We start from the raw sequence: 11947 nt of genomic DNA, 5'->3' as shown, positions 1-11947 counted from the left end.
GAGATCTCAATATATTTAAAGGGTTAGATTTACCTAGCAGGAAGGAAATATTTTAAGCGATGCACAGCCTGGGTTATTTTCCCCTGGGGCGGAGCAGCAAGCTACCTGTCGAAGAGATCTTTGAAGAAGTCCTCAAAATTGTCGAACGCAGCCACGTCGGGCAGACGCAGCTCTGCGTGGCTGGGCAAGGCGTACGACTCGGCGGCGCTGTACAGCTGTTCGGCTACCTGCTGGGGCAAATCTGCAACGGACAGTGTCTCGCTATTCTGGGACGAGTTCCGCGCTTTCGGGGTCTGGGAATGCGTCTCGTTGGCGATGTCGACGAGCTTGCGCACGATCTTGGCGATGGTGTCTGTTGCGTCGTTCATTTTCTCGCCAACCTTGTTGAGATGCCAGTAAATCTTGGAAATTAAATTGAGCGACATCTTGCGCTCGTCCGCGCCCATGGTGTCAAGATAGTCGCACAAAGTGATGCACGCGTACACCACTAGGTTGAGTTGAAACGACGGCGAGCCTTTGACGAGGTTATTGGACAACAGAAGGAACCGGTTGAGCGTCTCGAACGAGTACTGGCACGCCGTGCTGTAGCAGACGCGCAGCTCGGGTCTGCTCTCATCCGGTTTCTCGACGAGCTTCCTGGCCAGCATGATGTGCGAGAAATTGTATGCAAAAGTGAGCATTTGCGAGACGTCTTTCTGGATGACCTTCGACCATTTCTGCTTCCATTCCTGCTGTTCAGGGAAGCATAGCAGTTCGCCGTCCACATAGTACGAGAGCGGCGAGCTGGTGAGTCCGCGCGAGAGTCCCAGATAGAGCTCAATCTCGGCGACCTTGATGGCGTCGCCGAGCGTGGCTTTGGGGAACTTGAGCGTAAGATCGAACAGGTCATAATACGTGGACGTGAGCATGATGGGTCTGGCGTAGCCGATCGAATTTTGGAAATGGCACGAGCACATGGAGTTGAAGATACGCAGATGGAACAGGTCGACCTCGTTGAAGATGTTCATGCCCACACGGCGGCTGATATTTTTCAAGTCGATGGAAATTATGATATGCTTCAGACCGATGCTGGACAGCAGCCAGCTGTCGAACTCGGACTGTTTGGGCTTGCGTGCGATGTTGTACAGCGAGATGTACAGTATGGCCTCTATATCGTGGTCGCTGAGCGGCTCAGTGACAAGCGCGACGCCCAGCAGCCTGGTGGCCAGCACGTACAACTGCTGCTGCTCCTGGACGTATTTATAATTTTCGTCGAAACACATGGCCAACAGGACAAACACGCACGTGATGAACGGGTGTTCGAGCACATACTTGCGGTCGATGGACGTGATGCCGCCCGGGATGATCCAAAAATGCGATATTTCCAGAAAACTGCGCGAGAGCTCGAGACACAGCCGCTCGTTGTCGAAGTAGAACCGCAGAAACTCGTCGCAGATGCGCTTGAACGGGTCATGGGGGCTCGCCCTGTTGAACAGCTTCGAGTCGATCTGCTTGATGACGTTCAACGGCGCGAGAGCGTCATGGTTGGCCAGCAGCTCGTTCTCGTGCACCACAGAAAAGTCCAGCTGGTTGCCAGAGCCCAGAGACTGTTTCACCAGGTCCAGCAGCGACGTGAGCTTGCCGTCAAACGACTCGACGGCCTGCTCGACGCGGCGCAGGCGCGAATCAACCGGTTCCGAGGGCAGAGGCTCGGATTCGTGCCGATTCAGACGGGTGCCGTTCTCCACGAGCGAACACTCGAGCCGCAGCCGCAGACACCGCTTGCAGCTGCCCTGGCCGGCGTCGTAGTCGCATTTTGTCTTGAGCTTGCGACAGCTCTCGCAGCTAAAGATGCGGCGTTTTTTCTTGCTCGGGCGTGCGATCTCGGCGTCGATCTCGCTCAGAAGCGAGTCGTTGACGGTCGTCTTGGCATCAATCACAAACGATCCGAAGCTCTGGGCTTTGGGCCGGCGGAACAGGCCAGGGCTGTCGGAGCTCGCGTCGACCACGCGCTCTGCCCCGCCGTCCTCGGATTTGAGGCCCTTATCAGTCATAAACAGGCAAAAAAAAGATTACCAAATTCCACTGATGCATTTTTTAGCACAGCCACGCCGTCCGGGGAAATCTTACTTTCCAATCAAACTAAAACGTATTTAGAGCTGCATAGCAAGCCATGAGACCCCAAAGCCGAGCAGCACGGCCGCAAAGCCGACGCCCGAGGGTCTGGAGCCAGAGGACCCGCTCCGGGCCAGCGTCTGTTTTGCGTGGTCGCCGTCGGCAACGCCGCTGTTGACGCCAGGGGTGCCCGTCGTGATGTCGCCGGACTCGTCCACGAGCAGCACCTCAGTGGACCTCGACGCACCAGAGCCGCACTCAATCTTGCCGCCGCGAACAACACCGCTGACCTCCTCTTTCATCCACTTATTGCAGTCGAACTGCGTCGACGTCGACTTGATGATAGCACTGCCCTTGACCACCTTGAGCTGTTTGAAGCTGCTCGTTTCGATGTTGCCCTGGAACTCAATCGCGCCGCCAATTGCCCGCAACACGGGGAAAAAGTCGACCCTGTTGACCTGGTCGTTGTCGATGATCATCAGGCCGCCGCCAACCTCGGCCAGAGACGGAAACTCGACAGTGCGCACCTGCTTGTTGTTGATCACGCTGAGTGTCATGCCCGTGGATTTCAGTTTTGGCAGCTTGAGCTCGCTGAACCTGTTGTTGATGAACTGCGCAGAGTTCTCCACCACCTGCAAGCTGTCCAGGTTCAGGCTGCTGGTGTCCTTGATGGTGATGGTGTTGGCCCAGGTGAGGTCTGAGAGCGACACCTGCAAGTTCCGGGCGTTGGCAGCAATCAGCAAGGTCTCTGTGATCTCCTTGACAGAGGAGTCGATTCGCTCGAGGAACCGGTTGTTGTTGATGTTGAGCGTCTTGAGCGACTCGACGTTGAAGCCAGAAAAGCCCGTCAGCGAGGTGTCGCTCATCACAACAGAGTTAATCCGCTTGATGCCCTTGTCAAGATTGACGGCGCTCAGAATAGGAAGCACCTTCCACTGGATCGTGTCGATGCTTTCCAGCTTGGGCAGCGAAATCGAGGTCAAGGAGGTCAAGGTGTCCAGTGCAAAGGTGCCATCGATGGTGGAGAGCTCGACGCCCTCGATTCTCAGCAGACTGCTCGCGTTGGCCACGCTCAAAGAGCCCTTGATGTGGGAGATGGAGCCGAGGTCCAGACTGTCGGAGTCGTAGCCCTTGATGTTGATGTTGCCGGAGATGATCCGGCAGTCGTGGAGTTCTCTCATGTCGCCGGCCGCGTTGATGTAGTAGTTCTGCTTGAAACATTTGGGCTGGATTTCTGCGTGCTCTGTGTCGTTGGAGTCGTCGGCTGCGTGGACGAGCCTGCCAAAGCAGCAGCCTGCCAGCGCGCCGAGGATGGAGAGCACAACAGCGGGTTTCATGATAGGAGGAAAGAGAGGGAACACACAGAGAGAGAGACAGAGATACGCCGTGCCAGAGCGCCAGAAGCCACGGCGTGTAAGGTCTGATTACGTAAGCCAGAACGACGCCTAAAATAGCCGCATGACAAACTCGAACGCGGCCAGGGCCGCCGCGTTGGCCGGGAAGCTGCGCAGAATGCTGGGCACGAAGCCCCGCGTGAATCCGCGCAGCCCACGCTCCGTGTACACAAACTTCACCGCGTCGAAGTACCTCTTGAATCGCGGGTTTTTCACGTCGTCGATCATTATCACGTTTTTCACCACGTCGGCCGGGTACGCCGTGACCCAGAAGCACGACGCACTCAGGCCGCCGGCCCAGAAGTTGACTGCCGCGGTGCTCATGCTGGTGTTTTCCTTGAGCCACGTCGTGATCAGCTCGTACGACCCCCACCAGACAATGAAGTTGGTGCGGAAGATCATGGTCGGCACTAGGCCCTTGTACAGCGTGCGCAGGCCGTCGTGTTTGACCAGCTTTATCAGACAGTCGATCGGCCCTGTGAACTGCTTGGTTTTCGCGTCGTATTGGACCTGCAATCGCGCCTTCAGCTGTTCTATTGGGGCAGCCACAAAGGACACTGTGAGTCCAGACCCGAGACCGGCGAGACAGCAGCCGGCGAGAGGCAGCTTTTTCTCTGCTGGGTACAGGTTGTCCTTCACCAGCCGGCGGTAGAGCGTAAGCGAGCCGAGCATGACGGAGTCCATGAGGACCCAGCCAACGAGCGGAGGCGTGAAGCCCTTGTAGAGTCCTCTAACTCCTTCGTAGCGCAAAGTTTTCAGAGTGCAGTCGATGGGGCCTTTGAAGCGGCCCTCGGAGGTTTGGAGACGCACTTTGACCGAGTCGAACGGGTGTCCGACGGCGTTTTTCATGACACCCGAGAAGACGCCTGCGATGAACCCGGCGTACCTGGGCGGGTGGCTCGTTTCTGTGGACATGGTGAAAAATTGAGATTTTCCAGCATAGCACAGCCGTAGATACAGAATATATTGATTTAGTATTTTTTTTTTCTATAGGATGGTCTCGCCGAGCGCGCATCGGGCAATGGACAGCCCCGCGTTGACGGTGTCCACAATGTGTGTTTCGGTAGAGGCCAGCGCAGGGTTCACCTCGACGATGTCGAGACCGGCCAGGTTGCCCGTGGCGGCGATCTCCTCCACGAGAAATAGCCCCTCTCTCAGCGACAGTCCACCGCGCACAGGGGTGCCTGTGGCAGCGACGTAGAGCGGGTCGATCGCGTCAACGTCGTAGCTCACGTGCACAGGCTTGTTGCCCGACGGATTGACTTTCTGCAGAGCCATCTCCACCACCTTGTTGATGCCGTACTTGTCGACGTGGTACATGGAATAGGCGGCTATTCCGAGCTCCTTCAGCAGCTTTTTCTCACCCGGGTCCACGTCGCGCAGCCCGATGTATGCGATCTGGTCAGGTCTGACCTTGTGCTTGACCTGCTTGATCCAGTCAAAGTGCGGCGGCCACGAGTCCTCCTCGAGCCCCATCGCAAACGCCACTGGACACCCGTGCAAGTTGCCCGACGGAGTCGTGGATGGGGTGTTGATGTCTGCGTGGGCGTCAATCCATAAAATTCCGCCGTCCGGGTGCGCATTCGCAAACGCCAAGATCGTGGCCATGCCGATCGAGTGGTCGCCGCCCACAGTCACCGGCAGCGTCTTGTTTTCGTGCGCCGCAGTGGCAGCGTCAAAAATTAGCCGGCAACAGTCGCTCACCATCTTGGGTCTTTTGCAGTTGCCGTACACGTCGCTGGGGTCGGCCTTGAGAGTGGCAAGGTCGAACTTGGCCAGCGGGTCGTCAACGGTGGCAGTCCAACCGAGCTCAGCAATGTCCCTGAGCAGCCCAAACTCTTCCATCTTGTCGGGACCGCTCTCGACACCACCCTTTCCTTGGCCGCCGCTGAAAGGCGCCCTAATAACAGTCACTTTGCGTGCGCTCACAAACTTGTACTCCAGGTCACTCATTCTGTGTTTGTGCGATGCGCACCAATGTGCGGATCCCGCTCTTTATATGTTGAGCCTGCTCCTATCACCTGCCGTTTGGAGAAACACCGCCAGATTGTGAATATTTTTTTTAACGGCAGGATATAGCGAAAAATAAAATAGATTTTATTTTATTTTTAAAACTCCAGATTTTCCTTATCCTCGGCGCGGCCCCGCTTGTGCCGCACCTCCTCGCTCACCAAGCGATTAACAAACCGGTTGAAGAGCTCCACGCTGTGGCGCAGCCCTGTCTTCTGCCACTCCGTCTCGCCGCTTCCCACCAACACGCCCAGGTTCGGCGTGTCTGCAAACGGATCGAAGTCTTTCTCGGATGGGTCAAACGGCACACACACGTTTCCCGTGCCTGGATGCACACAGAAGGGCGACTTCAGCAAATGGTTCATCTGCCGCGACACCTCCACATCCAGTCGCGGATACATTGTGGCGAAAATGGTCTCTTTTTTCCAATCCTGTAGATCAAATGACCGTACCTTGAGCTGCTGGTACAGTGCGTCCACGTCGAGCCACTTCTCCGCACTCGTCCGGCCCGGCACTTCCTTCCAGTGTCTGATCAGCGCGCTCGACAGTTTGTAGTCGGGCACCGTCCGCGCCAGAGCCTCTGCTCTGTCGGGCAAGCTCCACGGATCCTGCTGCTTCAAAATCACCTCCACGAACTCGTCGCGCAACACTTCGAACGCTCGCTCCACATGTGGATGGTACGGCTTCTTCAGATTCAAGGTCTTTTTCGATTTGACGCTCAAAACGTCCAGATACTCCACAATTGCCCGCCTTCTCGTCTCGTCCAAAATCCGCGCCCGGTAGTCGCTCACCCAGCAATGCACACCTCTTCTTCCAGAAAAAACCCACACCAAGTGCTCAAATCCAAAGTCCTCCTGCAGCGCACGGTGCACAATCTTCACTGCCAGAGTGATGAACCGCCAGCACTTGGGACAGATATCTGTGCCCGAGCAGCAGGTCCGCACGTCGTCGTAGTCGGTCAGATCGATATCTAGCACTAATTCCTTTGCGATCGGCTTCATCAAAGCCTTTGACACGCTTTTGCGCATCCGCGGCTCCACAGGATACACCGCTCCGACCTCAAACCGCGTTGGTTGGGCCTTGACCACCGACTGCTTGAATTCTGAGGCCGAATGGAAGGAGTTGTACCGCTGGTACGCGCCCGATTTGTACTCAAACGCAAATTCGCGCATCGTGAAGTCAGCCTGCGCGGCCTGCGAGTGATTCAGCCACAGGTAGATGGATTTGAAGGGCAGAAAGTGCTCGTAGTAGTACGCCATGTCTGCAGACGAGGGCTTGTAATTCTTCAGCGAGACCTCGTCGCCTGGCGGAGATGCGTCGGCGTTCACTTGCGACGACGGCAACGGCGACGAAGCCGGCGGCGAAGACGAATTCTCAAGGATAGGCATAGCAGACGCGTTACACGAAATAAAATCGGGGAAAAAAAATAAGAAAACAGCTGGGCGTGTTTAGCTAAGCCGGAGTCTTAATCAGTGTCTATAAAATAAAACATTTACGAATAAATCTTGTACACGAAGAAAGTCGAGGCCAGCAGCCCGATCGCGCCACAAGAAACGCCGAGAATGAGATCCATGATCGTTGCATACACCAAGTAGATGATTGGCGACACAATGTCAACGACCTTCATTCGGAAGATAAGGTAGTAGACAGAATAGCCCATTAGGTAGATGAAGATCGAGCCGGCGCTCGTCACAAACGCCTTCCATTGCCAGTTGTAGTAGTCGCCAGAGTTCAGGCGTAGGTATGTGGAGATTATGCTGATTTCTATCACCACCACGTACAGCAGGAATGCCGTGAACGACAGGAAGCCGTACATGTAGTAGAAGGACAATTTTTCCACCCATAGCGACTTGAACAGGAACACCAGCTCAACGAAAATAATTCCAAAGGGGAACAAGCCAAACAGTGGGAGCGAGAACTTGAGTTTGTTGTAGAACGGTTGTTTTGGGATGGCCCTTTTGGCCTCTGTGTATCTCTCAGCGACCCTTGGCTTGTTTTTGATCAAAAGGCCCAGCAGGTCGAGTCTGTTGGAGATGAAGCCTCCAAACAAAGAGATGGGTATCTGTAAAAGAACATAGATGAATATTAATGCCATGATAGTGCCGAAGGGCAAAGCCAACGAGGAGTCCTTGGCCCAGATGATGAAATTCAAAATGAAGAGAATGATGAGGACTAATGCCGTGAACAAACTACCCGAGAGGAAAGAGACTGTTCTCCAGGAGGCAACCTGCCTGTGTGTAAAGGTTTTGTAGAATTGGACGCCTGCAAAACCAGAGAAAAAACCTGCAACCACAAACGTGGCAATGACACTTGTCAAGATGGTGTTGTTGGGGCCAGATATTCCGGCAGTGCACAAAATGGAAACTCCAAACATGGTCAGAGACAGCTGCACGCCGGAACCTCCAAGAATACTGAGAATCACAGGCATGCTTGGTTGCACAAAAACGTCGCTAGCCAAAGATCTCCAGCCCGACTTGGGTCCGTCGCGGGTTTCCGGCAAAGACCCCACTAGTGAGTCAAGTTTCTCTGTGAAAGTGTCTCTTCTGATCTTGAAATCGCTGTTTAGTGTCCTGACAAATACAACAGACACCGCCAGTGAAAGAAGTGATACCACAAGTAGCGAGTTCACCAGTGCAAACCAGTGCATCTTGCTGTCGTTGGCCGCTCCACCCGGGGTTCTGTACATTTTCCATCTGTTTTCGTATGTGACATCCACCTCTTCTCTCCAATACACCGAGTACGTGTACGGCACGACTAGCCTGTCTTTGGCTCCCGGTATGACGGCGAAGTTGGCGTAGTCCCTGGATGCTCCCGGACAATGGAAGTCAGAGACCGATTTAGGGTACACCTCGAACCCGACAATGGTCTTCTTGTCCGGGTCGCCATTCTCTTTGTGCCATCTCACCACGATCATCACATGGTTGTGGAGGTAGCTGACGCCGTTCTGAACAAATCCCAACGGGAACCCAGCAACATAGTATTTTTCAGCGTTCTGTTTGCCTGTCTTGGGCTTAATGAAAGTGGTGGCACCTGGCAGGCCGTCGATCCGCCACTCCACCATGTACTCGTTTTTGATCAGCTCGTCTGCGCGCTTGATCGCGTTCTGTTTGATCACCCTGTCGCACAATCGCGCACACGGCTCGTCCTGGCCGAAAGTGAGGTGGTAGTCCGATTGCCAGATCCGGTCTCCATTCAGCACCTCTCCCAAAGAGAGATGTACCGGCCGCGCATTCTGTGTTGGAGGACACACAAACGGGAGCTTGTAGTAGGCATATGGCAGCTGCGTGTTTTCAGACTCCACTGTGTTGACAAGGAGATCCACCTTATCTCCGTCTTTGTAGTAGTCTCTACCCCAGGGGAGTCTCCAGGAGGGTTTCTGGATGCTAAGGGCCGAGCACAGCGCGGGCCAAAGCAATAGCGCTGTGATCGCAAGCCAGGTTATGTTTGTAGCCATTTAAGAGAAATACTAGCTTCACGCGTAAGACGCCACGACGTGACACGACTGCTCAATATTAAGCTGGCTTGGAATATTAAGCTAATAAACGTATAAACAGGCTCTTAATCTGCTTGATTGGCCTGCAATTTGTAACTGGGTGTCGGTATGAGAAAGAGGGCTTAAAAATACAAACAAAACTTCGAAATTCCATCTTTGCACCGAACAGTGATGCAAAAAATAGTGAAATTAAAACGTGAAAGGTTACATCTTTGCACCGATTCTTTCATGCTATCCCAAGGCGACCAGATACTGGACCAGCTGCGACAGTACGACGTGCGCAAGAACCTCCAGCGCACGCAGTCGGACCTCGTTGGCGAGTTTGCCGACGACGAGCTTGCCGGAAACATGGGCCGTGCCGCAATCGAGGACCTCCAGGAGATGACTCGACGTCACGCCTACACAGCGCTCAAGATCAAGGACGACCGGCCGCGGTACGTGCCGCCGATCAACTTCGCCACGGTCGAGTCGGACTTGTACCGGTCGGGCCATCCGCAGCCCATCAACTTTGAGTTTCTGGACACATTGAATTTGAAGACGATTATCTACATCGGGGACAAGACGGACAATTACGACTACTACAAGTGGATAGCCGGCCATGCGGGCGACAGGACGATCAGTTTCCGGTTTTTCAAGATGAAGCCGCCCTCGACGTTCGGGACGTCGCACATGTTCAACGACGAGGTGGCCCTGAACACGGTGCTGAACCTCGTGGCCAACAGGGAGAACTACCCGATCCTGATCCACTCGAACAAGGGGAAACATAGAGTGGGGGTACTTGTAGGATTAATCCGGAAATTTTTGCAAGGGTGGAGTCTGAGCGGGACTTTTGACGAGTACGCCAAGTTTGCGCGTGAAAAGGGCGAGGGCGACCTCGAGTTCATCGAGACGTTCAAGCCTATCATCAAGATCGACCCGGAGCGCAGGCCAGAGTTTGTGCGGTGCGACTAGAGAAAACATGCATTGCTAAGTCTATGAACTGTTGCTATCTTCGTTCTTCTTTTCTGGAGGCTGGTCGGAAAGCGACTCCTGGGCCTCCTCGCGCACAAGCTCACCGTTGACCGGAGTCAGCTTGCTGAGGTTGAGGTCGAAGAAGTTGCGTCTCACCTCGACGTAGTCGTACGCAAACTCGCCGATCTGGTCCTCGTCCATTCCATTTTGTTCTCCCTCCTCGCTCGCGCGCATCTTGAGCCCGGGAACACGGTTCAACACGAAGCAGATGATCGTTGTCACCGTCACGCAGTATCCGGTCACGGCCCCCACGTAAGCCAGCTGCTTGTACATCTGTTTCCAGTTCTGGTCGTACCAGCCGCCCGGATGGTCTGTGTATCCGTCGTATCCAATCACTTCCGACGACGCGAAGAACGCATTTCCGACAATCAGTCCCAGAACGCCCGCAACACCGTGCTCGGCCATCACATCCAGACTGTCGTCCACTTTAAGCCACACCTTGAGCTTGGTCGAGTAGTTGCACACGACTCCGGTAACCACCCCCAAAACCACCGACGCCCACAGTGGTATGCAACCCGATGAAGGCGTTGCGGCCACGAGGCCGGAAATGATGCCAGAACACAACCCCACCGTCGAGAAGTGGTGGTTGATCCGGAAATCTAGCAGACACCAGGTGATTCCTCCAAAAGCAGCGCACAGGTTGGAGTTCATGATGGCGTATATCGACTTGTACGAAGGCTTGATGCACGTGAGCCCGTTGAAGCCCAGCCATCCGAACCACAGCATCGCCGTGCCGATGGTGATCAGCGACACGTTGTGCGGTCTGTAATTGACCATTAAATGCTGTCTTCTCTCGCCGAGGAAGTAAGACACCACGAAGCCGCCGAATCCGGACAGAATCTCCACAGGGCCGCCACCTGCGTAATCCAGCACCCCCCAGTCCAAAGCCCAGCCGTCAGGACCCCAGACCCAATACGCCACGGGACAGTATACTAGAGTGAGCCAGAAAAACGAGAAAACCATGGCCGGAAGCACGCGGCCGCGCTCGCAGACAGATCCCAGCAAAATGCAAATGGTGATGGTGGAAAACATGCCCTGGAAGTTGGCAAAGGCCATCTCTGGGTAGCCTTTCTCGTCGTCTCCAAGGGTGGTCAAAACGCCGAGATTTTGGTATCCAAAGTTGTGCAAATTGCCGATGAATTTGTTGCTGGCAGAGGAAGAGAATGCCAACGAATATCCCCAGAAATACCACTGGAATTGGGCAATGCAAATGGCTGCGAAGGTGATGAAGATCATGTGCAAAGCCGATTTTCTCCTGGCAAGGCCAGAGTAGAGGTAGGCCAGACCGAAGCACATGACGAGAACGAGACATGTGCCCGTAATGAGGGTGATCACGGTGGCACCGTCGTACAGATTGGCGTCTTCCCAAACCGCTCGAGGAAGTAGTTGAAGCATCGAGAAATGAAAGAAATTCGGAAAGACCAAAAATTTTTGACCGCTAAAAAAACAATAGCCGCACGAGAGACACTGATAAAACTAGAGTGGATGGCAGAGGAAGGGAACAGGGATTGGCAGAGGAGCTCTGGCACATACTGCGCAAAGACAGGGCTACAACAACACTACCTGTGGCGTCGCTGCTCCCCTGAGACGACTAGAGACCCTCGATTCGTGGTTCCTTTCAGAGTCGTGCCGCATATATATGATGAAAAAGAAACGAGATTACGCAAGTGCAACAATGTATGGTGCGAGGAGTCGATGCTGTCCAGCAAACGTGATGCTGGTCATGTGAGCAAGAACTCTGTGGAAAAACACAAAAATATTTGAAAATAATAAAAATTGGAAATGTAAACAGAGCAAACATATCCGTGCACCAGTCAGTATTCGTGCAGGGGAAAAAATTTGTTGGATGCACGTGATCGGCGTGCATGTGCGCGGTGCTACCCCCAGCCGTCCAACCAAATTGAATCGTGGCGGGGAGACCGTGGAACCACTAATTAAGGCAAAT

At 54.3% G+C, this 11947-nt stretch overlaps 8 protein-coding genes across 8 annotated transcripts; 1 reads left to right on the top strand and 7 right to left on the bottom strand.

Moving 5' to 3' along the window:
• Nucleotides 1-101: 101 nt before the first annotated feature.
• On the bottom strand, nucleotides 102-2033 carry OGAPODRAFT_77103 (uncharacterized protein; the record flags this gene model as incomplete). The annotated part of the gene is made up of 1 exon (XM_018356270.1): nucleotides 102-2033. One exon carries the CDS (start codon nucleotides 2031-2033, stop codon nucleotides 102-104), a length of 1932 nt encoding a protein of 643 aa, XP_018209803.1.
• Nucleotides 2034-2096: 63 nt separating this feature from the next.
• On the bottom strand, nucleotides 2097-4439 carry OGAPODRAFT_16800 (uncharacterized protein). The gene has a single exon (XM_018354679.1). It carries the CDS (start codon nucleotides 3429-3431, stop codon nucleotides 2133-2135), a length of 1299 nt encoding a protein of 432 aa, XP_018209801.1. The 5' UTR covers nucleotides 3432-4439; the 3' UTR covers nucleotides 2097-2132.
• Nucleotides 3540-4403, bottom strand: OGAPODRAFT_50282 (uncharacterized protein; the record flags this gene model as incomplete). Its single annotated transcript, XM_018355656.1, has 1 exon — nucleotides 3540-4403. One exon carries the CDS (start codon nucleotides 4401-4403, stop codon nucleotides 3540-3542), a length of 864 nt encoding a protein of 287 aa, XP_018209802.1.
• Nucleotides 4438-6908, bottom strand: OGAPODRAFT_82947 (uncharacterized protein). Its single transcript, XM_018356664.1, has one exon. The coding sequence runs from the start codon at nucleotides 6884-6886 to the stop codon at nucleotides 5597-5599; it is 1290 nt and encodes a 429-aa protein (XP_018209800.1). The 5' UTR covers nucleotides 6887-6908; the 3' UTR covers nucleotides 4438-5596.
• On the bottom strand, nucleotides 4438-6911 carry OGAPODRAFT_16799 (uncharacterized protein). Its single transcript, XM_018354678.1, has one exon. The coding sequence runs from the start codon at nucleotides 5439-5441 to the stop codon at nucleotides 4476-4478; it is 966 nt and encodes a 321-aa protein (XP_018209799.1). The 5' UTR covers nucleotides 5442-6911; the 3' UTR covers nucleotides 4438-4475.
• Nucleotides 6912-6944: 33 nt separating this feature from the next.
• On the bottom strand, nucleotides 6945-9081 carry OGAPODRAFT_16798 (uncharacterized protein). The gene has a single exon (XM_018354677.1). The coding sequence runs from the start codon at nucleotides 8950-8952 to the stop codon at nucleotides 6991-6993; it is 1962 nt and encodes a 653-aa protein (XP_018209798.1). The 5' UTR covers nucleotides 8953-9081; the 3' UTR covers nucleotides 6945-6990.
• A 138-nt stretch (nucleotides 9082-9219) lies between these two features.
• OGAPODRAFT_94699 (uncharacterized protein) lies at nucleotides 9220-11786 on the top strand (the record flags this gene model as incomplete). Its single annotated transcript, XM_018357603.1, has 1 exon — nucleotides 9220-11786. One exon carries the CDS (start codon nucleotides 9220-9222, stop codon nucleotides 9940-9942), a length of 723 nt encoding a protein of 240 aa, XP_018209797.1. The 3' UTR covers nucleotides 9943-11786.
• On the bottom strand, nucleotides 9253-11786 carry OGAPODRAFT_16797 (uncharacterized protein). The gene has a single exon (XM_018354676.1). It carries the CDS (start codon nucleotides 11395-11397, stop codon nucleotides 9964-9966), a length of 1434 nt encoding a protein of 477 aa, XP_018209796.1. The 5' UTR covers nucleotides 11398-11786; the 3' UTR covers nucleotides 9253-9963.
• Nucleotides 11787-11947: the final 161 nt, after the last annotated feature.

The sequence above is a fragment of the Ogataea polymorpha genome (assembly GCF_001664045.1).
Source record: "Ogataea polymorpha strain NCYC 495 leu1.1 chromosome Unknown OGAPOscaffold_5, whole genome shotgun sequence".
NCBI classification, from domain to species: Eukaryota; Fungi; Ascomycota; class Pichiomycetes; order Pichiales; family Pichiaceae; genus Ogataea; species Ogataea polymorpha.
The sequence above is the reverse complement of the archived record's forward strand: the minus strand, read 5'-3'. Positions and strand labels throughout refer to the sequence as shown.

Coding starts and splice junctions, on each gene's coding strand:
- OGAPODRAFT_16800 (XM_018354679.1), bottom strand. CDS start 3,431: ATGAAACCCGCTGTTGTGCTCTCCATCCTCGGCGCGCTGGCAGGCTGC.
- OGAPODRAFT_16799 (XM_018354678.1), bottom strand. CDS start 5,441: ATGAGTGACCTGGAGTACAAGTTTGTGAGCGCACGCAAAGTGACTGTT.
- OGAPODRAFT_82947 (XM_018356664.1), bottom strand. CDS start 6,886: ATGCCTATCCTTGAGAATTCGTCTTCGCCGCCGGCTTCGTCGCCGTTG.
- OGAPODRAFT_16798 (XM_018354677.1), bottom strand. CDS start 8,952: ATGGCTACAAACATAACCTGGCTTGCGATCACAGCGCTATTGCTTTGG.
- OGAPODRAFT_16797 (XM_018354676.1), bottom strand. CDS start 11,397: ATGCTTCAACTACTTCCTCGAGCGGTTTGGGAAGACGCCAATCTGTAC.